The sequence below is a fragment of the Brachypodium distachyon genome, chromosome 1, assembly GCF_000005505.3.
Source record: "Brachypodium distachyon strain Bd21 chromosome 1, Brachypodium_distachyon_v3.0, whole genome shotgun sequence".
Taxonomy (NCBI): Eukaryota; Viridiplantae; Streptophyta; class Magnoliopsida; order Poales; family Poaceae; genus Brachypodium; species Brachypodium distachyon.
This window is the reverse complement of record NC_016131.3, coordinates 36,969,770-36,997,239: the sequence shown is the minus strand read 5'-3', so window position 1 is coordinate 36,997,239 and position 27,470 is coordinate 36,969,770. Positions and strand designations below refer to the sequence as shown.

The 27,470-nt window shown below is 56.6% G+C and overlaps 1 protein-coding gene and 1 long non-coding RNA gene across 4 annotated transcripts; both read left to right on the top strand.

Moving 5' to 3' along the window:
* The first annotated feature begins 7,118 nt into the window (after window positions 1–7,118).
* On the top strand, window positions 7,119–10,168 carry LOC104581556. 3 transcript variants are annotated; one of them, XR_002963099.1, is made up of 5 exons: window positions 7,119–7,456; window positions 7,611–7,663; window positions 7,757–7,858; window positions 7,950–9,356; window positions 9,628–10,168. It is a non-coding gene; the product is annotated as an uncharacterized LOC104581556 (long non-coding RNA). The 3 variants fall into 3 exon arrangements; XR_002963100.1 differs by having other exon boundaries at window positions 8,810–10,168; XR_002963098.1 differs by having other exon boundaries at window positions 7,950–10,168.
* Window positions 10,169–20,326: 10,158 nt separating this feature from the next.
* On the top strand, window positions 20,327–22,225 carry LOC104582177 (circumsporozoite protein-like). Its single transcript, XM_010231536.1, has 3 exons — window positions 20,327–20,400; window positions 21,638–21,816; window positions 21,876–22,225. The coding sequence occupies exons 1-3, from the start codon at window positions 20,327–20,329 to the stop codon at window positions 22,223–22,225; spliced, it is 603 nt and encodes a 200-aa protein (XP_010229838.1).
* Window positions 22,226–27,470: the final 5,245 nt, after the last annotated feature.

Sequence of the window (27,470 nt, the reverse complement as noted above, 5' to 3'; positions counted from 1 at the left end):
TATCTTGTCTGGATTGGCTTGTATCCCCCTATGCGAAACTAAGAACCCAGAAGCTGGCCCGAGTCTACACCAAAGGTGCACTTCTCAGGGTTCAGCTTGAGTTTGATCCTGCGGAGGTTATCAAACATTTCCTGCAGGTCATCAATCAGCGAGTCCCCGCGCTTCGATTTGATGACAATATCGTCCATGTAGGCCTCCACGTTCCGGCCTAGCTGGGGTCCCAAACACTCGCGCAGCACGCGCTGGAATGTTGAGCCCGCATTCTTCAACCCGAAAGGCATGCACGTGTAACAGTAACAGCCAACCGGGGTGATGAACGCAGTTTTCTCCTCGTCTTCAACTGCCATCTTAATTTGATGGTAGCCAGAAAAGCATCCAAAAAGCTCAACAAGTCGCAACCAGCAGTGGAATCAACTATCTGATCGATGCGGGGTACAGGGAAAGGATCCTTGGGACATGCACGGTTAAGATCAGTGAAATCTACACACATGCGAAGCTTATTTCCCGCCTTGGGTACTACTACAGGGTTAGCTAACCAAGTGGGGTACAGAACTTCCCTGATAGCCCCTGTAGCCTTGAGCTTGTCCACCTCTTGCTTGATGAAATCCTTCCGCTCCTGTGCTTGTCGGCGGATCTTCTGCTTGATGGGGCGGGCGTCCAGACGCACCGCGAGTCGTTGCTCAATCACCCCCCTACGGACTCCGGGAAGGTCTGACGGCTCCTAAGCGAACACGTCGGCATTCTCCCGGAGGAAGGTGATGAGGGCACTTTCCTATTCGGCAGTAAGGTTGGCACCGACGGTGACGGTGCGCTCCTTGCTGCCGGCTTGGAGGGGCAGCCTCTTCACCTTGGCGGCCTCCTCCCGGAGCTTCTGGCCCTTGCTGGGGCATGAGCTCGAGCCTGTGCTTCCCCCGGCAAGCTCTTGCGGGGCAGCACGGGCCTTCTTCGTTGCCAGGCTGTTGCCCGGCAAGCCTTCGTCCCCGGCAACGTCTTCGTTACCGGCGTCGGCCGCGGCGGCGGCTCTGACGACCTCGCCCACACACCAGGCCATGTCCTTGATATCGCACCTGATGGAGAGGACACCGTACACGGATGGCATCTTCATCACGTCGTAGGTGCAATGGGTCACCTCCATGAACTTGATTAGCGCCGGCCGACCAAGGATCCCGTTGTAGAGCAACGGGCTATGCGCCACGTCGAACACTATGTGTTCAGTCCTGAACGCTTCCCAGGACCCAAAGGTCACCGGCAGCGTGATGCGCCCTAGGGGGCGCACGATCCCGGGGGTCACCCCCCGGAACGGCTCGGTGGGCTTCAACTGGAGTTTCTCCACCAACCTGGCGGACAGGAGGTTCAACCCCACTCCATTATCCACCAGCACCTTGGTCACCGTCATGTTGCTGATGATCAGTGAAACCACAAAGGGTATGACCCCTGAACCCAACTGCCGCGCTGGGTGATCGTCGGCGCTGAAGGTGTTCGGCACATGCGACCACCTCAGCGGCTGCTGCGGCTCTGCGTCCGGCAACAGCACGCACGCGCGTGTCCAACTCGGCGCTTCACCGCGGCGTGGGATGGGCGAGCTACGCTCGCCCCATGGATGTAGGCGACGCCGTGAGGCTCCTGGAAGCCCGGCTCGTCGCCACCAGTGAAGTCAGACTCGCGCTACTCCTCAGCACGAGCCCCGTCTCGTCCCCGGGAAGGGCGCTCCTGCCAGCGCAGGCTTGGCCGCGTCCCCCTGGGCTTCCTCCCTGCCTGCGTTGCCGCCGGTGTTGCCGCCGGCAGGCTTCGGCCCTGCTCTGGGGTCGTTCGGGCAATCTCGGGAGAGATGCCCGATGTCGCCGCAGTTGAAGCAGGCGCCGGCTGCTCGGCGCTCCTCGTGGCGCTGCTCGCGCCGCTGCTTGATACCTTGCAGGATGCGGCAGTCCTGCGCGTCATGGATGGAGTTGGCGTGGATGGGGCAGCGGGACGCATCGCCCTGCCTGCCACCAGACCCGCCACCAGGTGAGGCCTTCTTTGCAGGCCTCGCAGCAGCCCCTGACTCCGCGGCGAGGACTTGCTTCCCGCTGCGCTTGCGGGAACCCTTCTTCTGCGAACCCTCTCCCGGGCTCGCGGCAGCCTTAGCTGCAAATTCGGGCGCTAGGGGCCCTTCCTCGGCCATGGCACACTTGTGCGCTAGGGCGTACAAATCCCGCGTCGTCCAGATCCGATGCGTGCTCAGCTTCTCGCACATCTTGGGGTTACGGACGTTGATGCGAAGGTGTTGATGATGGCAGCAGCCTCCACCTCCGGAATGGAGTGGGAGAGACTGGAGAAACGGTTGACGAAGCTCCGGAGCGTCTCTCCCGGCTTCTGCACTACAGTGTGTAGCTCCACCCTGGTTCTCGGGCGCTTGTAGCCGTCCTGAAACGCGCTCACAAACTGCTCGCGCAGGTCCGCCCAAGTGGCGATGGACCCAGCAGACAGGTTGAGCAGCCAGGTTCTTGCTGATCCTTTCAGAACCATAGGGAACCAGTTGGCTCTGACCTTGTTGTCGGCGCCGATGGCATGCATCCCCAACGTATAGGTCAGAAGAAAATCCTTGGGATTCACGATCCCGTCGTACGTACCGAGCGCGGGCGCTCGGAACTTGTGGGGCCATATCACCCGCCGCAACTCGCGCGTAAACGCAGTGCACCCGTCCTCGGGGCCCATAGGAGCATCCTCCTGCTCCTGTGGGCGGGGGCGCTCCACCTCGCGCCGGCGCGGGCGCTCCAGGCGCTGACGCAGGTCCTCCTGCTGGTGGGCATTCAAGATGCCGCGCGCGTCACCTTGCACGACGGTGGGTGACGAGTCCGAGGACCCCTCCGGGTCCCCGCCTCCCGGGCCTTCCTACGGGGGAGGGTTTTCGCCTTGCCCCGAGGCGCGGGGCGCGTCTCTGCGCCCCGGGTTCTACCCGTGGCATGAGCCTGCCAGGCCGCATTCGCCCTGTGGCTGTTGGGCGGCGAGTGCGAGGAGCGCGTCCAACTTGGCGCTCCATGCCTCGTGCGCCGGCGTGCCCTGTGGCGGCTCGTCGCGCACCATGACTCGCACGGCGATGATGGCCTCCGCCGGGGTTTGCGCGAGAGGCTGCCGGTTCCCCTCCGTTCTATCCCCGGAAACCCTAGGGTGAGCCGGACGATCCTCGAGTCACCAGCCCGCTTGGGAGGCATGGTGGCTGGCTTTGTCGTCGAGAAAGACGAAGCCGATGCTGGTGCAGATGTCGCCGCCGGCGGTCACCGGCGGCTCTCCTCACGTGCCCCCTACCTGGCGCGCCAGATGTCATCGCACGGGGCTCCGACACCGGCAATGCGCGGGCACCCCCTTTTTAGGATCGGCAGTGGGCTACGGGGATCGCTCCGACGATCGCCGGCGGGGCCAATGGGAAGTGTAAGAACACATCGAGAACGCTATCAAGGACACATGCACACGCTTTTTACCCAGGTTTGGGCCACCTTGCGGTGTAAAACCCTACGTCCTGCTTGTCTGAGCTTGTATTATTGTGAAACCGGCTGTTTACAGGTTGCCGGGGGAAGCCCCCGAGTGGTCTCTTTTTTGGCTAACTGTTCTTTTCTACTTCAGGCTGTTGCCAGTGTTGCACTACGAGTTGGCTCAACGAACGAGCGAACGAACTGAACCAAAACCGACCAGAAACGAACCAACGAAAAAAAACCCCTTTGACCGTTGGCGGGGGTCCTTTTTTATAGCCAAGGCGATACCACAGGTGCCACGGTGCATGGTTTACAAGTGGCGAGCAAGGAGCTTGGGCAGCTCCTCCTCGGCGTGCTGGCATGCATGCATGACCGCCAACCCTGCGGGTAGGGATCTAGGGCCTAAAAAATAGGACTGAACAGCCACTGTTCGCCTGACTAGACGGGTAACGCCCCTCCTGTCGGTTCATTAAATGTGCCGTGCGCCTCACTCCTTGCCCTGGCGAAACTGCACACTGGGCGCCTACCGCGCGCCCACGTGGCGTCGCTGCTCTGCTCGCTCGGCCCCGCCCTCACGGCGGGAACCTGCGCCCGGGAACACCTCCTCCCGGCAAGTGCCTTCCCAGGAGGTGCCCCGGCGGGAATATTCCTCGAAGCCCCGCTAGCTCTTCCGGGCTGGTAGCTTGCCGGGCAGCCTATACGTTGCCGCCCGGGGTGGGATCCTCCCGGGAACCCAGCGATGTGATCCACGCGTCGTGCAACGGTCGTACCACGGGTGCCACTGGTGCGACAGTGCGGCCGCCGACGGTTTGCTACCTGATGTGCCCACCGACGCCGCCTTCTTGGTAGGCCTCTGGGGAGCCCTCGGTTCCGCGGCAAGCACTTGCTTCCCGCCACGTTTCCGAGAGCCCTTCTTCCTGGAGCCCTTAGGTGGGTTCGCCGCCGCTTTGGCGGCACGCTCAGGCGGTAGGCGCCCTTCCTCGACAATCGCGCACTTGTGCGCGAGGGCGTACAGATCCCTGGTAGTCCGGATCCGGTGCGAGTTCAGTTTCGACGCATCTCCAGGTCGCGGACGTTGATGGCGTATGTGTTGATGATGGCGGCCGCTTCAGTCTCTGGGATGGAGTAGGAGATGTTGGACAACCTGTTGGTGAAGTCCCGCAATGTCTCCCCCGGCTTCTGCACCACTGTGTGTAGCTCTGCCATGGTTCCCGGGTGCTTGTAGCCACCCTGGAACGCGTTCACGAACTGCTCGCGCAGGTCAGCCCAGGAGGCAATGGACGCAGCCGGCAGGTTAAGCAACCAAGTTCTCGCTGATCCCTTCAAGACCAACGAGAACCAATTGGCCCAGACCTTGTCGTCGGCACCGATAGCATGCATGCCCAACGTGTAGGTCAGGAGGAAATCCTTAGGGTTCACGGTCCCATCGTACGTCCCGAGCACTGGCGCTCGAAACTTGCAGGGCCATGTCACCTGGCGCAGCTCGCGGGTGAACGCGGCGCAGCCGTCATCGGCGCCCATGGGAGCATCTTCCTGCTCCTCTAGACGCGGGCGCTCTCTCTCGCGCCGGCGCCGGCGCTGCAAGCGCTAACGTAGATCTTCCTGCTGGCGGGCGTTCCAGACGCCTCGCGTGTCACCTAGCGTGACGGTCGGTGACGAGTCCGAGTCATCCTCGGGATCCTCACCGTCCTGTCCTCCCGCGTGTGGAGGATGCTCCCCTTGCCCCGAGGCGCGGGGAACTTCCCCGCGTCCCGGGTTCGGTCCTCGGCCTGAACCGGCCGGGCCACCCTCACCTTGCGGTTGGTGGGCGGCGAGCGCAAGGAGAGCGTCCAGCTCCGCACTCCACACGTCGTGCGCTGGCGTGCCCTGCGTTGGCTCATAGCGTACCATGACACGCGCGGTGATGATAGCTTCCGGTGGGGTCTGGGCGGGAGGCTGCCGGTTCTCAGACCTGCTGCCGTCCCCTAGTTCACCCGGTGCCCTCGGTTGAGAGGGCCGAGATCTCGCTGGCATCTTACGCGACGCGCTGTGGTCGTGACGCGGCTGTTGGTGCACGTCCTCAGCCCGCGAGTGAACTTGCTGGCTGGCACGTGCGACGTTAAGGTGGCCCGTGCAGCTGGCTCCGGCGCTAGGCGCCGCAGGTCCCCTCGGAAGGTTGTCCGTTGACGCCCGAGGAGGTGGCGGTGACAGCTGCGGTTGCTGCTGCTGCTGAGGTTGCTGACGCTAGGGGGACCACTGTTCCCCATGACCTTGCGACGCACGTGCGGCATCATGGGATCGAGTGCGCATGGTGAGCGTGTCGCGCAAGTCGACTTGGGGCTCGTCTGCCTTCTCGGGCGGCGTGGCGAGCTGATGAAGACGGTGTTGCTGGTGATGAAGCCCCTTGTTGTTCGGTGGAGGGCGAGGAGATCGCTCCAGCGATCGCCGGCTTGACCAAAGACACGAAGTGTCGACTGCTAGGTGTAACACGCCACGTCCTGCTCTTAGTTGTATTCACGAATGAGAATGCTTTACAGATCGCTGGGGGTTCCCGGGTTGGCTATTTGTCCGTCTAAGGAACTCTACTACGGGTGAACACAATATTGCTTGCTATTGACTAAGGTTGGAACCCTTTGACAGGTGGCATTGGTCCTCCTTTTATAGCCAAGGGGATACCACAGGTGCCAAACCAAGCAGCACTCAGGCCACTGTACGCGGTAAATAAAATGAATTATAGTGTAGCCGCTCTAATCTTGCTGAGCAAGGCTAGCCCTACTAATGTGACCCCTGTCGGTGCATTAAATGCACTGCGTCCGCTGTCTCGTCCTGTGTTCACTGTTTTGCGGGCCCCATTTACATGCCCGAGTGTGGATTGCTGGGTGCCCTTCTAGGCGAGAGCGCCCAGCTCGTTGCCGGGGCAGCATGCTTTCTACTTCCCGGGACCAAGGTTCCCGGGTACCCGCCAAAGCGGGCGCTTCTCCTGTTCCAGTTCTCGACTTTGTCTTCGCCAATGACTGTCTCTTTGGGGTGAGCTTCTCGGGAGGCCAGCAATGGGTTTCATCAGTCGCGACCTACGCGTCCCGTATCAGCGGGACCCCGCGGGCCACTGGTACGACAGAGGCAGTATTTCTAAAGAGTATGGATGCTTAACAGGACACCAACACCATGTCAAAAATTAATCTAATTTGACAACTGTTACGTGCAATTTGTTATTTTGCGTTCGATTCGTATGAATCTACTTCCCCGCAAAAGTAATCGATCGAACTAGCTGGGTACTAGTACTACTAGTATGCAGGTGGGTTTCATTCAGGTACTGTACGTCTGGAACACAAATGGGCACGGTGACATATGGTGCGCCGTGGCAATGATGAACATTGCGTATGAGGCGACAGTAAATCTCTAATCGAGATTTTCTCTGTCATGCATTCCTTCATCAGGAGCCACGCCTGCTGCCGTCTCATTAATTAATTCCAGAGCTCTAAGCATGCTGTGTCATCAGTCTTTGCGTGTACATTTAACGTTGATACGATGGCTCGGCAGCTTGGTTTGACTTGGCTTGGAACAGAGAGAGACATGTGACAGGGTTATTTGAAAATTTTGGGCGGCAAGCTACGTGGCAAATGTACCCAAGCCACAGACGCGTATTTAACGGAGTCGCATTCGTTGACGCTACGTCACTCGGCACAAAATCCACTGAAATACATGCCTGAGATATACATCTGATTGCTTTAAAGTGAGTCAGATATACATGCCTGAGAATAACATCATCTATCCCGGCTCCTCCCGTGTTCCCAATTCCATCTACACTACTACTACCTCAGAAAGAAAAGCCCAATCTAGACGGCGAGCGGCGCTCAGGGTTTCTGGCGTATTTTGTCCGGCGGCTCCCCCTTTTCTCTTCGGCGCGCAGGAAAGCTCGCGTTGCTACAGTAAGATCGATCTGTACCATGCAGCATTGATCCGGAGGCGGCGCTGCCGTCTGTACTCTCCCGAACACAGGTCCACGACGAGACCTCCCGCTGATACAGGTACACACCGCGTTCGTGCCGATGATTGAATCGTACTCTATCTTTAGTTATGTTACTCACTGTCACTGATTTTAAGGACGTGGTTTGTGCTTGGGAGTGTTAAGGCCATTTGGTTATTCTTTTGTCGCATTGCTAAAATGCTTGCCTTCTACAGTAGGAGATTGATTATTTCTGTTGCACTGCACAAAATGAAGATCGAGTTTCTGGGTACGTACAGGGCGGATCTCGCACTTTTTTGCCGACTGTTTCGTACTCGCTATGACAATATAACTGATCTGCGCGTTCCCTTTTCACATGTAGCGATGATGCTCCAGAAAGCCAGAGCATTTGATACAGTACAGCTCCGGGACTATCACCAGGAAACTGGCCGTGCTCGCCGCAGTTGAAGCATTTGCTGTTGAGGTTATTTTTAAGATTCTTTTTAATACGCCGTTCTTAGGTTTAATGAACTTCCTGTTAGCTGATTGTAAGGATGTGCTTTTTTGCCTTCCAGCCTACTGCTTTCACTCTCGTATCATGGCTCAGATCCTTTGTCCACCACAATTTTAAGGCATGTTGTTACTGTTCTGTTCCTAGTTTAAATGTACATGTTTAGGCTTCATATGTGTGCTCTTAGTCCATGTATGTTACTCCATGTTGGCTGATTTTAAGGACGTGATTTCTTTGCCTTCCCGCGTACTGCTTTCACTCTATTACCATTGCTCCGTTCGTTTGTCCATCACCTGTTTTGGGCATGGTTTTGCCATGATGTTTTGAGTTTAAATGTACATGTTTAGGCTTCGTATGTGTGCTCGCTGTTTGAATCATAGTCCATGTATATCACTCCCTGTTAGCCGATTTTAATCTTTGCAAGGCCAACATGCTGGTTCAGAAGAAGATGCGGTTGAATCTTGTGTAGTTGTGTATAATGATGTAGTACTTCTGTAGGTCAGTACAAAGATACATTTTAAAGGAATGGGTAAGAAATATATTGGAGATGATATAACCGAGATAGCATCTGCTGTTAAGGTTCATTTCCGTTGTCCCGCATCATTTTTAGGCATGGTTTTACGGTGCTGTTGTGTGTTCAAATGTACATGTTTAGGCTCCGTTAATGTGTGCTCGCTATTTGAATCATGGTCCAGGTATGTTACTCCCTCTTAGCTGACTGTAAGAACGTGATTTGTTTGCCTTCCAGTGTACTGCTTTCACTCGTAGCATGGCTCAGTTCCTTTGTCCAGCACCTGTTTTGGGCACGGTCCGTGCTGTTTTGAGTTTAAATGTACATGTTTAGGCTTCGTATGTGTGATCAGTGTTTGAATAATAGTCCATTTATCACTCGCTGTTAGCTGATTTTAATCTTTGCAAGGCCAGGATGCTGATTCAGAAGAAGATGCGACTGAATCTTGTGTAGTTGTGTATTATCAGGTAGTACTTCTGTAGGAGACAGAATATGGTTCGTGGTTCAGTTCCTTTGTCCAGCATCATTTTTAGGCATGGTTTTATTGCGATGTTCTGAATATAAATCTACATCTTTAGGCTTCCTACGTGTGCTACCTGTTTGAATCATATGATGGCTCAGTTCCTTTGTCCTGTGCATGTAGTTATTCTTTTTTTTCTTTTGGTGTAGTTGCCCATCAGATGTCTTTTGTTGGATGAAGGGAGTAGTACTTCTGTAGGAGACAAAATAGTGTTCGTGCTTCCATTCGTCGTGGAGGGAGTGGAGGACGTGGAGGCCTCGTTCCAGCACATATTATGTTGCTTGCAACAACAACTCAACAATTGATTATGAACCCAAGATTGTCTTATAACCTGTTGGTGATAAGTAAGTACGTAGCTTCCACCACTTGGGATGACCACTATATATCTTTGTCCAGATGATGGAGTAACCCATGCAGATTGAGTGAGGAGGGAGTTTTGGGTAAGAATTTCATACATCATTCAACCTGTTAAAATGTAGTTCCAGCCTAGTTATAAGGACGTGATCTGTTTGGGTTCCAGTGTATTGCTTTCACGATCGAATCATGGCTCAGTTCCTTTGTCCATCACAATTTTTAGGCATGGTTTTATTGCGATGTTCTGAATCTAGATCTACATGTTTAGGCTTCATATGTGTGCTACCTGTTATAATCATATGATGGCTCAGTTCCTCTGTGATGTGCTTGTAGTTATCCTTTTTTCTTTTGGTGTAGATACCCTTCAGATGTCCCTGCCATGCTTGTAACACGACGACTTCCATTGTATTCACAACGCCAAGTCGTGGATTTGATCGACACTGCAGAAAGATGTGAAGCTCTCCTGGTGTAGTAACCCTTGTGCTACCTGTTTGTATCATATGATGGCTCAGTTCCTTTGTCCTGTGCTTGTATAGGGTCATTTGGTTATCCTTTTTTCTTTTGGTGTACTTACCCTTCAGATGTGCCTGCCATGCTTGTCACACGACGACTTCATTGTATTTGCAACGCCAACTCGTGTATTTCATCGACACTGCCGAAATATGTGAAGCTCTCCTGGTTTAGTAACCTGCCAGATGTTCCTGCCGTGATGTGAATATTGCAGAGGTTTTAATGGATATCTCAGTGGTTTTCGAAGGTTGAGCTTCAGATTGCTCTCCAGAAAAAGACTTCAACATCAACGATGTCTCTGTGTTACGTGCTAACGAACTATTCATTCCCGTTGGGCATCCCATGTCTAAACGTCCCTTATTTATATGAATAAATTTGCTTCTGTTGATTTTACCTTGTGATTCAACATTTGCATATTGTAGTGCATGTTGTAGTGGAAACATGCATTTTCTCCCATATATATGCCTTTATCCTGTGACACAACTATGTTGACTCCAATGAGAAATTAATGTAGTCCTGTTTATGATTCTGCACTAAGAGCAGCACGAAGATGAAATAATATGTCTTGACAACCAAGTTCTCACAGAAAGTGGAACAGGTCGAGAAGCCTTATTAGGAATGAACGCGAAATTTGGACGAAATGCGGTGTTAGGCACCCATTAATAACCCTTTTGTTTTTTTGGTTGTTTTTTCTTCACCATGCGCATGGGGGCTGCCGGCCTGCCGCCCGCCGCACATGAAGTTTTCTCGAAGTAGGCCTGAGCCCAATTTGCGGCCCACAATCTGGCCCAAGTTCAGCCCATTCCCCTCCCACTGAACAACTGTTTCGAAGCTAGGCCCCTACAGCAGAGATGAAGACGTCAATGCCAATGGCGGGCGACTGCAATACTGCGCTGATGTCCACCGTGGCTGGTCGTGGACTGCCGCGTGAATCCTGGTGGTCAACTCTCGTAATCTAAAGTCCCTCATGAACTATCGCCCTACGTATGCAAGTCCCAAACTGTATATTCTAGATCTGACAACATGGTCCCACCACCCCCGCCGAGACAAGTTGGGTTAGCAATGACACCTAAGACTGGAGCCGCGAGAATGTCGTGTATGCACAACGTTTGTCGCTGGTATGTTGGTACGAGGGGACTCGTTTCATCCCGTGTTCGATGCATCACAATGGCAACCGTTGTTATTGTGTTGGGGTTGTATTTTTTCTATCGGGACTCACCTAGACGGCTGTACAGTAGCGGAGCTACGTGCAGGGCCGTGGGCTGCCCTACAGCCCATGAATAGCGTTTTGCCCCTCGTACTGGGTTACGTTATTATTCCCCAATTTGGTCTCACGTGCAAGGCCGCGGGCTGCCCTTCGCACTCAAAAGCCCATGTAGCAATAGGGCGTAAGAGCACCGGTATTTCTGCGACCCACTGGACTCTAGCGAAACTAGTTGCAAGGCCTCACCGCCTACAGCCCATTAAGTTTACCTCAAACAGACTTGTATTTGCTGCCAAATAGCTGGGCCATACTTGCCTATTTTGCACGACAGCCCATTAGCTAGACCAACTAATTGGGGCCATCTCTAGACCCGCAGATGTTTCGCTCAAAACAAAAAAGGTCTGACAGGCATGTCAGCTTGTGGTTCGATTTTGACACGCGGGCCAATTTGTATGCTCTTGACGGGTGTTCCCGCTGGCGTACCTGAAAGGTGGGACAAACCGACTGATAGGCGGACCCAAGAGGAACGGCATGAAACGGACTCGTGCGTCCCCTTACTCTGACAGGTCGCCCCGTTTGATAGGTGGGTCCACCAGGTTGGACGGACTGACAGTAAGGGCCCACACATGAACGGGGTGGACAGGTGGGAGCAGTTTGTAAGGACAGGTGTGGTCGGGTCTGACAGACGGGCTCAGTCGTATGGTGCAAATAAAGCACGTGCTAGTCCAAACATGTGGGATCACTCGAGGATGTAGAGGCCGACCTAGACACGCGGTGGTACCTAGTGAGGACGCGTGTCCTTCGGTACCTTGCATGTGGGTCCACCAGGTTGGACGAACTCACCATGCGGGCCCATGCATGAACTGGGTGGACACGTGGGAGCAGTTCGTAAGGAAACGTGATCTCGTGTCTGACAGGCGGGCTCAGTCGTCTGGAGCAAATAACGCACGTGCTCGTCAAACAAGGTAAAAACCTAACATGCGGGGTCACCTGGAGATGTAGCGGCAGCTCTGGACACGCGATAGCTTGTAGTGAGGACGCACGTCCTTCCGTACCCTGCATGCGGGCCCCAGGTCGGTGGAACTGACAAAAACGTGGGAGCGAGTCTGACACGAGGCACCTGACCGTCAATTGTATCAACTGGATCATACAAAGCCAGCGCAATAAGGGGTGTTGTAGCTCGATGCGTCCCGCGAATCTCGATCGGAGACGGAAAGAGCGACTTTGACATCATATTCCCGAGGCCCATGGGCTTTCCGACCATCCGAGACCAAATCGGCAGGATTTCTCATTTTAGGTGACCGTCTACTAGAACGTCACCGTGAGAACGTCATAATTCGACCAAATTCTTGTAGTGACCCCCCGCAAGGCCAACCAACAGGCCTACGAGAAGACACTCACTAGCAAGACCATCACACTGGAGGTCGAGAGTTCTGACACCATTGACAACGTCAAAATCAAGATCCATAGTAGGAAGATGCCCTCCTACAGTGGCAACCTGGGAAGCGTCGTCCCGGCAAGGTCAAGACGCGCTGCCCCCACAACGTCCCTGGCACAAGTGCTGGAGCGCCTCCCCGGAACGTGCACCTGGGCTTACAGGTGGGGTCAGCAGAACAGTGGAGAAAGAGCATTAAATCCTCCAACAGAGGCTATAGAGGTGGGTCTAGTCTTGCACAGCAAGGCTACGACGGTTACCCTATGAGTCATTTTATTCACCATGAGCAGTGGCATGGGCGTTGCAGTAAGCCCAACGTGGATCAACAGTGAAGTACTACTTGTTGCATTGACACGCGTGTAGCTAACGTGTCGCGTTGTAGACATTGGCGCCTGTCGTATCCCCTTGGTTATAAAAGGAGTACCAATGGCACCGGTCAAAGGGTTCAGAATCCGACCGAGTAAGCAGATCCTTAGAAAGACAAGTAGCTAAACCCGAGAACTCCCCGACAACCTGTAATCCTTAAACTCATCGAATACAAAGCCAAAAGCAGGACGTAGGGTGTTACACCTTCAGGTGCCCGAACCTGGGTAAAAATCCATTGTCCCACACTTCGTGTCTTTGGCCACGCCGGTGATCGCCAGAGCAATCCCGTTCGCCCTCCATCGAATCAAAAGGAGGTGCCCAACATCACCGGTGCCGGAGTTTCGGGCTCCGACAGAGTACGATTGAATCATCGTGTCGTTGCCTGAGCTCCGACACTGGGGGACTCAACACACCCCGTTTTTGTTCGTGGAGGGCGAGGGGGCTGCGCAAGAGATGGCTACAAACTCAAACACCCACAACACAAAAGCACACCAAGATTTACCCAGGTTCAGGCCACTGAACTGTAACACACTACGTCCTGCTTGTCAGGATTCTTGGGGCGTGCAGATGAGTACAAAGGTCCCGGGGGTTCCTTGCTATCTCCCCGGGGCACTCTCCCTTGTCAGTTCTTCTACTCAAGCCTATCTAGCCTTCTGGTATACTGCCGTTTTTCATCCTCCTCTCCTATTGCCCGTTGTCCTCCTTTTATACAGCAAGGGGTTTCCACAGTTTGAGCACGACAACTATACACGCGTCAACATCCGTGATGGGCTGTGCAATCGTCAGCAACATTCCTCCATGCGTCCTTCCTCCTCCTGCACCGGATGGGACATGATGCTCTGCCCCCCTGACTGACGGGTCGGGACGCGTCCCGTCAATGAACAGGAGGGATTCTTGACCTGCACCTGCGTCGGCCTACCCTACGCCCTCCTGCATGCCCACGCTATCGTAGGCACAAGCCTGCTAAGCCACGTGGCCGCACTCAATGAGCCTGCACCAACACCTGACAGCTTGACCTGCCCGGGATGCATGTCTCCTGCGTCCCCGTGGGGGCCTTTGCTCAGGCTTCTTGCACGGCGCCGCACCCAGCCCGGGCACTCTCCTGGGCCCAAGCTCCTTGCAACCGCAACCCCCGAGGGTGCGGGTGCGACACAGCCCCTGGGCGTGGGTCAGCGCGAGTCCCGTTGTCCTTCTTGACAGCTGGCACACGCCCCTTAATTGGCGTGTGGGCCCACCAGGCAGGTCCTGCACACATCCGTTAGCTGGCCCTTCCCAGTCAGTGCCTCGGGTACCGAAGCGTCGGAGGTGTGCGGCGTGCCATCCCGTGAGCAATCCACGTTGCATGAGGCGGTTTCCTAGTAGGCGTCATGCGGGTGTCCCCTCTTACTTAAGCTGGGTGCCCGCATCGGCTCTTCTTTCTTCACTTCCACCCCTTCTGCTTCCAAACTCTGCGACTCCTCGAGTTCCTCGCCATCCCCTTTGACCCCCTGCTCGCAAGCCCAAGACCGGCTCGCCGGGCTGCCCACCTCGGAGCAACAGTGGGATGCGCTCCGCCCTGTCAAAGCTTTCTTTGGCACCGGTCTCAACGAGAGGGAGACCAGTCAGCTCTCCTTCCTCGGTGCCACCGACGCCCACTGTCGTACTAGTGGCCCGCGGGGCCCCACTGGCACGGGATACGTGGGTCGCAACTGATGAGATCCCGCAAGGCTGGCTTCCCGGGAAGGGCGAACCCGGGAAGCTACCAGTTCGCTCCCCCGCAACTTGCCGGGCAACGGTACCAGGGCGCTCCCGGGTACCGGGGCTTCGGGGGTCGCAGGTGGGCCAAACAAAACAGTGGAGACAAGACCACACATCGACAGGGCTAGTCTTGCTCAACAAGTCTAGAGCGGCTACCCTAGGAGCTATTTTGCCTACGATGCACAATGGCTTGGGCGCTGCATGAAGCTTGGTGTGGATCTACAGTAGGGATAGTTTTGTGGCAATGACACGCGTATAGGAAACGTGTCACGCTGCATGCATTGGCACATGTGGTATCCCCATAACTATAAAAGGAGGACCAAGGCCATCGGTCAAATGGTTCGAACCCCAGTTAGTAGTAGCAAGGAGTTTGCTCCTGTTCATAGCAAAAAATCTCTTAGGAGCACAAGTAGCTCGCCCGGGAACTCCCCGGGGCAACCTGTAAGAACACACACACATTCTCGTGAATACAACTCCAAGCAGGACGTAGTGTGTTACATCTCCGGGTGGCCTGAACCTCGGTAAACTCACGCGTTGACACTTCGTGTCTTTCGTCATGTCGGCGATCGCCGGAGCAATCGTCTCGCCCTCCACCGAGCGAAAAAGGGGGTGTCCAGCACCCCCGGTGCCAGAGTTTCGTGCTCCGGCATCTGGCGCACCAAGTAGGGGTGCGTGCGGAGAACTTCGAGTGACCGCCGGCGTTATCGTCTTCGTCATCGGCTTCTTCGTTGGTTTCTTCATCAGCGGCATCATCCATGCTAGCTTGCCATGCCACCCAAGAAGGCAGACGAGTCCCAGGTCGACTTGCGCGACACACTAGCCATGCGCACTCGATCCCACGACGCCGCACATGCGTCGCAAGGTCAAGGGGACCAGGGGTCTCCTCAACAGCAGCAGCAGCAGCAGCCGCAGTTTCCACCGCCACCTCCACGGGCGTCGACGGACAACCATCCGAGGGGGCCTGCGGTGCCTAGCACCGGAGCCAGCCGCACGGGCGTGCTCAACGTCGCACGTGCCAGCCGGTGAGCTCCCTCGCGAGCTGAGGACGCGCAGCGATAGCTGCGCCATGACCACAGCGTCTCACGAGCGACGCCAACGAAATCTCGGCCCTCACATCCGAGGCCACCGGGAGACCGGGCGGACGGCAGCCGGTCCAAGAACCAGTAGCCCCCTACCAAAACACCCGGCGGAAGCCATCATCGCTGCGCGTGTCCTGGTGTGCTATTAGCGACCGCAAGGCACGCCAGCACACGACGCGTGGAGCGGGGTGCTGGATGCGCTCCTCGCACTCGCTTCGCAATAGCCACAAGGCGCGGGCGGCCCGGCCGGTTCGGGCCGAGGACAAAACCCGGGACGCGGAGCATCCTCCACCATCGGGAGGACAAGGGGACGAGGATCCCGAGGACTACTCGGACTCGTCGCCGACTGTCACGCCAGGTGACGCGCGGGGCATCCTGAACGCCCGCCAGCAAGAGGATCTTCGCCAGCGCTAGCAGCTCTAGTGTCGGCGTGAGGTGGAGTGCCAGTGTCCAGAGGAGCAGGAAGACAGTCCCATGGCCGCCGATGATTGCTGTGCCGCATTCTCTCGCGAGCTACGCCGGGTGACATGGCCCCGAAAGTTCCCAGCGCCAGTGCTCGAGACGTACGACGGGACCGTGAATCCCAAGGACTTCCTCCTGACCAACACGTTAGGCATGCACGCTATTGGTGCCGACGACAAGGTCAGGGCCACCTAGTTCCCGATGGTCCTGAAAGGATCAACGAGAACCTGGTTGCTCAACCTGCCCGCCGGGTCCATCACCTCATGGGCTGACCTGCTCGAGCAGTTTGTGAACGCGTTCCAGGGTGGCTACAAGCACTCGTGAACCATGGCGGAGCTGCACACGGTAGTGCAGAAACCGGGGGAGACGTTGTGGGACTTCACCAACAGGTTCTCCAACATCTCCTACTCCATCCCAGAGGCGGAAGCGGCCGCCATCATCAACACTTACGCTATCAACGTCCGTGACCCGAAGATGTGTGAGAAGTTGAACAGGCACCGGATCCGGACCACAAGGGATCTCTACGCTCTCGCGCACAAGTGCACGATGAGCGAGGAAGGGCGCTTAGCGCCTGAGCTTGCCGCCAAGGCGGTGGCAAACCCACCCGATGGTTCCGGGAAGAAGGGCTCCCGGAAGCGCGGCAGGAAGCAAGTGCTTGCCGCGGAATCAGGGGCTCCCCAGAGGCCCACCAAGAAGGCTGCGTTGGCAGGAGCATCGGGTAGCAAGCTGGCGGCGGCTGCACGCTGCCCCATCCACACCAACGCCACCCACGACGCGCAAGACTGCCGCACTCTCCAGACCATCAAGGAGAAGCACGAGCAATGCCACGAGGAGCGTCGTGCTGCCGGGGCTTGCTTCAACTGCGGGGAAATTGGGCACCTCTCCTGAGATTGCCCGAACAACATCCGCAACGGAGCGGGCCGGGGCGCAGCCGGCGGCGGGAACAAAGGAGAACCCGCGGGGGGTCACGGTCAAGCCCGCGGCGGCAAGGACCGGCCTGCCCGGGGACGCGTCAAACCTTGCGTCGAACAACATGAGGACGACTGCAGTGACGACAGGGGAGCATCCGCTCTCACGCCTCACGCCTCACGCAGCCATGAAGCGGCTCACTCGTGAGGTGTGCGCCTTCCTCCCCAGCCTGGAGGCGCAGTAGCCGTTGAGGTGGTCGCATGTGCCGAGCACCTTCAACTCGGACGATCATCTGATTCGTCCTTTGGGATCAGGGGTACTGCCCCTCGTGGTGTCACTGATCATAAACAATGTGATGGTGACCAAGGTTCTGGTGGACAACGGGGCAAGCCTTAACCTCCTGTCCGCCAAGTTGCTGGAGAAGGTTCAGCCGCCTGTGGAGCAGATGAAGCCCACTGACCCGTTTCGAGGAATCAACCCGGAGTGGTGCAGCCCATGGGGCGAATCACGCTCTCGGTGACCTTCGGGTCTCGGGAGGCGTTCCGGACTGAGCACGTCGTTTTCGACGTGGCTCACACCCCGTTACCGTACAACGCGATTATTGGTCGGCCGGCGCTGATCAAGTTCATGGCGGCAACCCATTGCACCTACGGCGTGATGAAGATGCAGTCAACGTACGGTGTACTCTCCATCAAGTGCGACCTGAAGGACGCCGCTTGGTGCGTGGGCGAGGTGATAAAGGCCTTCGCAGCGGCGGATCCCGGCGACTACGACGTTGCCAGGAATGAGGATCCACTTGCGTGTGAACAGCCCACACAGAAGAAGGCACGAGCCGCTCCCGAGCAGGACACCGGGGGCAGCTCCTGCTCCAGCCCGCGTGTTAGCAAGGGCATGAAGCTGAAGGAGGAGGGTGCCAAGGTCAAGAAGGTGCGAGCCTCGGCGACAAATAGGAAAGCGCCCTTCATCTCCTTCCTCCGGGGGAATTCTGACGTGTTTGCTTGGGAGCCGTCAGATCTTCCCGGAGTCCCTAGGAAGGTGATCGAGCATCGGCTGGCGGTGCGGCCAGATGCGCCGCCCGTCAAGCAAAAGGTTCGCCGGCAAGCACAGGAATGCAAGGACTTCATCCAGCAATAAGTGGAGAAGCTGAAGAAGCCGGGGCAATCAGGGAAGTGTTGTACCATACTTGGTTAGCAAATCCTATTGTAACCCCTAAGGCTGGGAATAAATTGCGTATGTGTGTAGATTTTACTGATCTTAATCGTGCATGTCCTAAGGACCCCTTCCCCGTACCCCGGATCGATCAAATAGTAGATTCCACAGCAGGTTGTGAGTCTTTATGCTTTCTGGATGCCTTCTCCGGCTACCATCAGATTAAGATGGCGGTCGAAGATGAGGAGAAAACAACGTTTATCACCCCGGTTGGCTGCTACTGTTATACATGCATGCCTTTCGGGCTGAAGAATGCGGGCTCGACATTTCAGCGCGCTCTGTGCGAGTGTCTGGGACCCCAGCTAGGCCGGAATATCGAGGCCTACATGGACGATATCGTTGTCAAGTCGCGGCGCGGACTCGCTCGTCGGCAACCTGCAGGAGACATTCGATAATCTCTGCAGGATCAAGCTTAAGCTTAACCCCGAGAAGTGCACGTTCGGCGTGGACTCAGGGCACCTGCTGGGCTTCTTGGTGTCTCACCGGGGAATCGAAACCAATCCACTGAAGATCGAGGCAATCGAGAAGATGGAGGCACCCCGCAAGGTTAGAGACGTCCAGTGCCTCAACGGGTGCATTGCAGCGCTCGGGCGTTTCATCCCAAGGCTGGGCGAGCGAGCCCTGCCTTTCTTCATGTCGGAGCACGGATCTCCGGCATCGGGGATGCCGAGCACCCCCTTTTTGGTTCGGTGGAGGCCAAAGGCGATTGCTCAGGTGATCGCCGGCGTGGCTAATGACACGAAGTGTCGATGTGTGAGTTTACCCAGGTTCGGGCCACCCTGAGGTGTTACACTCTACGTCCTACTCTGTGTTGTATTACGAGAATGTGAATGTTTACAGGTTGCCCCGGGGAGTTTCCGGGGGAGCTACTTGTTCTCCTAAGAGAACTTGCTGAGTACCCGAGCAACACTCCTTGCTACCACTGACTATGACTCCAACTGGAACTAGAACCCTTTGACCGGTGGCATTGGTCCTTCTTTTATAAACAAGGGGATACCACAGGTGCCGATGCATGCAGTGCGACACGTTTCCTACACGCGTGTCATCGCCATAGAAATTACATTACTATTGATCCACGTCGGGCGCCATGCAGCGCCCAGGCCACTGTACACGGTAGGAAAGATGTATTATAGGGTAGACGCCCTAGCCTTGCTGAGCAAGACTAGCCCTGACGGTGTGACTCCTGTCGGTGCAATAAATGCACTGCGTCCGCTGTCTGTTACTGTCTTCACTGTTCTTCGGGCCCCGCCTGCAGGTCCGAGCGCGGGTTGTTGGGGAGCCCTTTCCCGGCTAGCGCACCCGGCCAGTTGCCGATGCAGCGTTCCTTCCACTTCCCGGGACCAGGGTTCCCGGGTACCCACCGAAGCGGGCGCTTCTCCTGTTCCGATCTTTGGCTTTGTCTCCGCCAACGACTGTCTCCTTGGGGCAGGCTTCCCGGGACTATCGTTCCCAGGAGGCCAACCTGGCGGGGCTTTGTCACTCGCAACCCACGCGTCCCGTAGCAGTGAGACCCCATGGGCCACTGGTACGATAGTAGCCCCCGGGGGTGGGCTGGCCGCCTTGAGGCCCCCGGTGAGTGCTATCCTTGGTCGGTTGCCGGGCTATGCCCTATCCGACGCGTGGGTCCTGAGGTGAGTATCTCGGCACCCCGCCTTGTGGGCCAGATTTGCAGTTACACTCTCCCGAGCGAAACGGTCAGGCGCATGATTTCGTGCCTTATCCCCCATAATCACCAGAGAGTTAAGGCCACGTCGCGCACCCTCATCTTAATTCCCGATTCACTTTATTGCCGATCTTGGGGGTGTCCGTTGCAGCCCGCCAGCCTCGATAAATACCCGAGGCTGGCGGCGGGCACTCCCCACTGCTTCCTGCTTCCGCCATTGCCTCCCAAGCTCTCCGCGCCCCGACTCTAGCCAAATCACTCCCTTACTCCCACCGATGTCTTCCAAGGGCCAGAACCGACCCAAGGGGAGCACCAGCAAGGGAGAGAAGCGCGAGAAGGCCAGCAAGAAGGAGCTGTCGGACCGAGCTCGGAAGGATGAAGAGATGCGGGCCAAGTTTGCCTTCTTCTCCCCCGGGTACAACAGCGAGGGGGTGGAGAAGCTGGTCTTGGCGCTCACCACTAAGCATAACGAGCATGGGCCGATGCGGGTTCTCCCCGTCGGCGCAAAGCGCGACCCGCAGTACTTCCGGATTTTCAGGAGGTTCATCCTAGCCGGGTTCGTGCCGCGGCATTCTTTTTTCCTTTCTTCCATCATGGAGACCTCCGGGCTCATCATGGTCCGAATTCACCCTATGTCGTTCTTCACATTGGCTGTCTTCCAACACCTCCGTGAAGCATTCGTGTGGGTGATGCCATCGGTGGCTCCGTTTCGCCACTACTACTAACCGAGACGGAGGCGAAGGCTCCCCTGTTCTCGGGTGTGGTGTTCCGGTTCCGCGATAGGCTCAAGTCAGAGTTCATCCAGCTGGGGAAGAAGAAGATCGAGCACGAGTGGCGCCGCGACTGGTGCTGGGTGCGCACCGACGAGCTCCAAGAATTCCACGAGGAGCCCCTTGGACCCCCAAAGGGCTCTCACGACTGGACACTCCGCGACCAGAAGGACGAGGAGCTGGCCTCGATCTGCGCCAAGATCAAAGCGCTCCACGAGGCTGGGCTCACGGACACGGACGTGGCATGCCCCTTCATCAGGAGGCACGTGGCTCCCCTGCAACGGCGCTCACATCCGGCACGGATGTACACGGGGCCAGGTGACCGAACCCGGTTGCAGCGCACAGAGCTCTTGCCGGACGAGGTACAATTCTGGGTAAAGGGCATCACCGGTGAGGACGAAGCCTTCCTGTTGCCGCTGCTCCACGCCGGGATCCCGAACCCGGGAGCCCGGGATCTCCCACTCTGTGACGAGTGCGGGATCATGGAAGACCCTTCGGCGCAGCCCTCCCCTCCGCAACCCAGGCCCCGCAAGGGCAAGGAGCCGGCTGCCGATTCGGGAAGGGGGGGTAGGACCAGGGCTCTGCCAGGCCGGAGGACTCGGACTCTGACGATTCCTCGCTGGATGTCGGAGGAGACTCCAACGATGACGACGACGACAGCGGCGCTCCCCCGGAAGCCAGCGGGGTCGCACAGGAGGGGGACGACGATGAAGACGATATCCCCCTGGTGAGGCAGTATGCGGCAGACCGAGCGAGCAGGCAGGAGGCCAGCCCGTAGCCTCAGGAGCCTCACGCCAATGTGGGGACTCGGGCCTCCGCTGGCAGCGGTGCGGCTGGAGCAGCCGCCCCGGGTACCCTGACGGCTCCGCTAGTTCCCCCCATACGAAGCGCCCCCCCGGTGAGGAGCATCCGGGCGGACAGGGTGCTCAAGCACAACCCGCCGGGGTGAGTTTGACGTTGCTCTAAACATTTTGGTTTTCACGAATTTTACATATCTTGTTAGCTTACTTTTACATTTCCCAGGTCTTCGAGGAAGAGGGGGCAGGCCAGCACTTCGCCGGCGGCCCCGACAAAGAAGCCACGCCCGACGTCGGGCGGCGGTGACCAGGACGCCGCTGATGTGGCTTTTACTGCAGCGGCAGCGGCCGCTGGGGACACAAGGGTCCCCGATTCGAGCTCAAAGGGCACCGGCCCGGCAGCAGGTACGTGCAAGCTCAAACACTTCTTTCACTCATCTGCGCCATCTCCTAGACTGACGCAGGTGCTCTTCGTGCAGTTGCCGAGGTGCGGGTAATCGACCTCACCGGCGAGGTAGACGAGGATGCTCCGGAGGAGGTTGCCTCCGCCGGAGCCCTTCAACAACCTGCCCCGGCGCCTACCGAGGACGCGACTGCTGCCGCAGGTGATGCCATGCAGATGGCGCCCCCCGCGGCAAGCGACATGGGGGCCGAGGCAAGCAGCGGCGCCCTGGAGAAGCCCTCGAGCCCCCAGCCCGCCCCTTTGGACGGGCAAGTTGCGGTGGGGCTCGGCCAAGCCGGAGCCACGTCATCGAACCCTGACGCAGCCTCGGGGTCGCAGACGGGTGCGGCGGGGTCCTCCTTCTCCGCCTGAGCCGCCTTCAGCCAGGGAGCAGGGGAGCTCACCGGGCGGTCATGGGGTCGGATCATTTTCGACCCCAGCGTGTTCCAACAGGGGCACCAGGTGATCGACAACATCCAGCAGCAACAGCGGATGTTCGTCGATTTCTTCAATGACGCGCAGCAGCACCATGCTCGCGTGGTGGTGGAACTGGGCACCGCGAGACGGGAGCGGAGGAGCAGCACACTGAGCTGCAACGGCTCCGGGGGGAGCGCCAGCAGGCGCAGCAAGCTAGGGCGGTGCCTGCCTTGCAAGGAGTGCCGGAGGCCGAAGTCCTTCGGCAACTGTGGGACCTTCAGCAAGAGCACCGGCAAGAGCTCGAGCTGGTGAAGGCCGCGCACGCCAAGAGCGAGGAGGAGCACCAGGCGGCCCTGGACTCGTTCCAGGAGCGTCTCTGGGAGAAGACGGACTTACTGTCCAACTACTCCCTGGAGATCCAGCGCCTCCGCCGCGAGGTCGGAGAGCTGGAGACGGCAGCCGAAGCCTCGGTGCGTCGGGAGAAGGAGCTGCAAGACCAGGCTCGCTTCCGGGAGCGCGAGCTTGCGGGGCAGCTCAAGGCCGCCCAGGATGCCAGCTCGTCCCTTCAGGGCGAGCTTGACATGGCGTGGAAGGAGCTTTGGCTCGACGACGAGGACAACACCAAGAAGGCATCCGAGATCGGCAAGCTGAAGTCCGAATGTCGCGAGCACAAGCTGCAGGCCCAGGAGGCTCGCGGCGCGTGCACCGAGCTGCAGGCCCGCAGGACGGGGGAGGTAGCCAGGCTGAAGAAGCTGGCGGACTCGGTGATGGAGGCGCTGCAGGGGTTCGACATCCCGGTGACCTCCTTCGACGGGACGGACATGGGAAGCTTCACCTCCTTTTTCACAGACTTCATCGGCCGGTTGCACGGCCTACAAAACTGCGTCACGGCTTTCAGGGACTGGCAGGTCGGCCTCACAGCCGGGCAGGTCGCCGGACAAATTCTTACCCGGGTCCGCTCCGCCCATCCCGACTTCCCATTCGAGTCGGTCTTCGACGCCTGGCCAGACGAGGAACACGCCAAGACCCACCGAGAAGCGGTGCAGGGCGTGGTGGACGAGATGGTGGCGCGGATGCAGGGCAAAGTTGATGAAGCCGAAGCTGTTGACGAGGAGGCTGCCAGAGAAGCCCCCGGCGTCGAGGAGGCACCTGACGCCGACGCAGCTGCCCTGGGAGCACCTCCTACATAATTATCTGCTTGTTCTTTGTTTTTACTTTCCTGCAAGTGGAGCAAGGCGCCTTAGAACTTCTGTGTGTTAGCCTTTTTTGTCATCCTGAATGCTATTTGTGAACTCGTTTGTTTGAGTTTTATTATATACAATGCTATTTTACTTGCTTTTTCGCTTAAGACTAGCTTTCCGGGGAGGGGCTCTGTCCTTCCCGTGTTTTAACGTTGCGTATCCGGGGACTTGCCAACTATGTGCTCGGCCAGACTAGGGACCCGGGACGGACCCGCGGTGCCGACCTAGGGCCAAACAGCAGCCTGCGAGTTAACTACCCCAGCGCGCACGCCTCCGGGACAGACCCGCGAGCCACATGTGGGGGGCGTCCTCCCCCTGCAAGCGTCCTTCCTACACTCCGGCTACACGGGGACTGAGCTTACCTCGGCAAACCAGTGTTACTAAAGGAAGAACCAAGGACTCAAAACAAAGTACTTAGCTTTCCGTTCTCTTTGCTCTTGGAGCACCTTGTTGAGAGCCGTGGCAAGGATGCGGTGGCCGTGCACCCTCCAGCGGCACACGCGGAGACATGCACCCCCACCGCGTCTTCGCGACGCCTCTCGCTTCTTGCATCACCATTTCTGGTGTCCTTTCATAAGACGTGTGGCAGCCGCGATGGTGGGAACATCCTCAGCGACAAGCGTAGAGGGATGCACCACCATCGCCTCTCTGCGACATCTCTTGCCTTCTTGCCTGTTGCTGGTGTTGCGCTTGTTCTAGTCTTTAAATAGCCACCGGTTGACGCGTGGAGGCACTGGCCCTGTCTCAGTTTCCTGCATCAAGCCTCGAAATAATTGCCATATATGTACAACTTACTCGCAAGACGACCGCACCACGAGTGTCACCGTGTGCCTCCGTTCCCATCTTTACCCTGCATGTCAAATTCTTGCAGCGCCCAAGGTGTATAGCAAACAATTTCGAAATGCACGAAAAACAGCACAAACTGGATAACCTCCTGCATCCCAGCCCCCGGGCACAGAAGGGTCAACCTCAGACTTGGGTGTGAGCATTTTCATACTTCCATGGTGCCTTGTTGGCACGTAGCATGTTGCGGACGGGTCCGGCAACTACTAGGACTCGTTCTGGGGCGTCCCGGCAACGAGCTTGGTTTTCGAGGTTCCGGCAGGCCCCTGCTCACAGCCAAGGATGAGGAGACAATTCTGTGCACCTAGAGCAGGAGACAAAAGCACACATTAATAGTAAAGCACAATAATTACTGAAGGAACACTTATCTTTATGAAGTGATCCTCCCCCGTACAGGGTTCGATCTCTGTGCTTACAGAGCTAGTCCCTGGATCGACTCGCTAGCACACACAGTTTCAAGATTTAATATCAAGATACAAAGGTCAAAAGTATATTACATCGCATTGATCCAGAAACTTACATATTGTATAACCTCGTGGGTTAGCTCAGAAGAAGATAAAATCTTGCAGCGGAAAGCAGAAGATGTAGGAGCCCCATAACAACTCCACAGTCGAAGCATGTTGGAATGTAAACTCGTAACCCTAACAATTTGTACCTCACTCTTCACCTGGTTAACCTGCAACATTTAAACGTTGCAGCCACTAGGGGGTCAATACATTGAATGTATTGGCAAGTTCACAAAAGGGTTATAACAGACCTGTCAAGTATATGCATTTGGCTATTTGCATAAAAGCATCAATGTATCATCCTATCATTTTATTAAATATTTTTATCACTATTGGATACGAGATCGAAACACCCATGCTCCTATTAACCTAGAGCACATTGAGTAGATACATCAAGTGCTCCTACCCTGTTCAAACCATTCATTTTATTTAAGAAATTGGAATGAGTGAGACCTTCCTTACAGCCCCCATATCTAGTTGCTCATAATTGTCCGTAACCGGGGACACGGCTAAGTACTTATGATAAGGGGTGGCCCGATCTTCTCAGAGAGCAATGTGGATAACTTGCATGATTCTACAAATCTTCCGGCTGTTCACCCGTCGCCGCACGACGAACTTGCAACCCAATGGAAATTCGCAACACCACACACTTGCGCAGTAGTTCACCGACCACAAGCGGTTTCGCAATCTTCCAATTCCCAGCGGAACGACAGATTACGCTCGAACTTTCAGTAAATAACAAACACCCTATCAAAACGAATATGGTGTATATGATTCCAGATGAATGCTTCTCGCAATCAACAAGAGTCTCGAAAATAGCTAAAACGTGGTCTAACCCTAACCCTAAGCGTACCCCTTGTATATATATGCGAGGGGCAGCCAAACACACAAATGGACTCAGACTCAAACTAGGTTTGACTTAAACACATACAACCAATCCGAATAGGACTTGACTTAAATTAGGACTCGCAGGTCCGGGCGCCCCTTAGACGTGTCTGACTCGTCGTAAGCTGTCCTGGTGCGCTTCGTACTCGTAATCAACTTGTGGTGGGCAGATCATTCTTGTCGTTGGCTGCCCCTTGCTCACAAGTTGCTCTTCTAGCATTTTGTATCCTCCATCTTCATTTGTGGTGCGCCTGCCTCCCTCTCCTCCCTCGCGCATATCTTGATGTTGGATAACAGCACTTGATGATCCTTGCACGTGGCCTCCTCTCCTCCACGCTCCACGGTTGCGACAGCCTCAAACCTGATCACACAAAGATACAAAGACTTAGGCAGTATAAAATTCTCATCAATATAAACATTAGGTGCAGCTAGGAGTGAGTTCACCTGTTGTTCTAATAACTTGGCACGTGCTATTTATTGGTTCCTTCTTCTTCATTACCTTGAAGTGTCGTACCAGTGGTCCACGGGGTCCTACTGATACGGAATGCGTGGGTCGCGAGTGACAAAGCCTTGCCAGGTTGACCTCCCGCGGACGATAGGCCCAAGAAGCCCGCCCCAAGGAGACGGTCGTTGGTGGACACAAAGCCAAAGGCCAGAACAGGAGAAGCACCCGCCTCAGTGGGTACCCGAGAACCCTGGTCCCGGGAAGTGGAAGGAACGCTGCACCGGCAACTGGCCGGGTGCGCTAGCCGGGAAGGGGCTCCCCAACAACTTGCGCTCGGACATGCACGCGGGGCCCGAAGAACAGCGAAGACAGGACGAGACAGCAGATGCAGTGCATGTAATGCACGGACAGGAGTCACATCGTCAGGGCTAATCTTCCTCAGCAAGGCTAGGGCGTCTACCCTATAATACATTTTTTCTACCGTGTATAGTGGCTTGGGCGCTGCATAGCGCCCAGCGTGGATCAACAGTAATGTAATTCCTGTGGAGATGACACTCATGTAGGAAACGTGTCACGCTACATGCATCGGCACCTGTGGTATCCCCTTGTCTATAAAAGAAGGACCAACGCCACCAGTCAAAGGGTTCTAGTTCCAGTTGGAGTCATAGTCAGTGGTAGCAAGGAGTGTTGCTCGGGTACTCAGCAAATTCTCTTAGGAGAACAATAGCTCCCCCGGGAACTCCCTAGGGCAACCTGTAAACATTCACATTCTCGTGAATAAAACACAGAGCAGGACATAGGGTGTTACACCTCAGGGTGGCCCGAACCTGGGTAAACTCACGCGTCGACACTTCGTGTCATTAGCCACGCCGGCGATCGCCAGAGCAATCGCCTTCGCCCTCCACCGAACCAAAAAGGGGGTGCTCGACATCCCCGGTGCCGGAGATCCGTGCTCCGACATCTAGCGCGCCAGGTTGGGGGGCGTGCAGAGAGCTTCGTGTGACCACCGGCGTCATCGTCTTCATCACCGGCTCCTTCATCCGCGACATCGTCCACCCAAGAAGGCAGATGAGCCCCGGGTCAACTTGCGCGACACCCTCGCCATGCGCACTTGATCCCACAACACCGCACGTGAGTCGCAAGGTCAAGGGGACCAGGGGTCCTCTCCACGGCAGCAAAAGCAACCGCAGCTGCCACCCCCACCTCCTCGGCCATTGACGGATAACTGTCCCAGGGGGCCTGTGGCGCCTAACGCCGAAGCCAGCCGCGCGAGTGACCTC

Excerpts from the sequence above, each read along its gene's own strand:
- LOC104582177 (XM_010231536.1), top strand. The coding sequence starts at position 20,327 with ATGCGGGTTCTCCCCGTCGGCGCAAAGCGCGACCCGCAGTACTTCCGG. Across the intron at positions 20,401-21,637 it reads AGGAGGTTCATCCTAGCCGG|GTCTTCGAGGAAGAGGGGGC; the intron begins GTTCGTGCCGCG and ends TACATTTCCCAG. Across the intron at positions 21,817-21,875 it reads GGGCACCGGCCCGGCAGCAG|GTGCTCTTCGTGCAGTTGCC; the intron begins GTACGTGCAAGC and ends AGACTGACGCAG.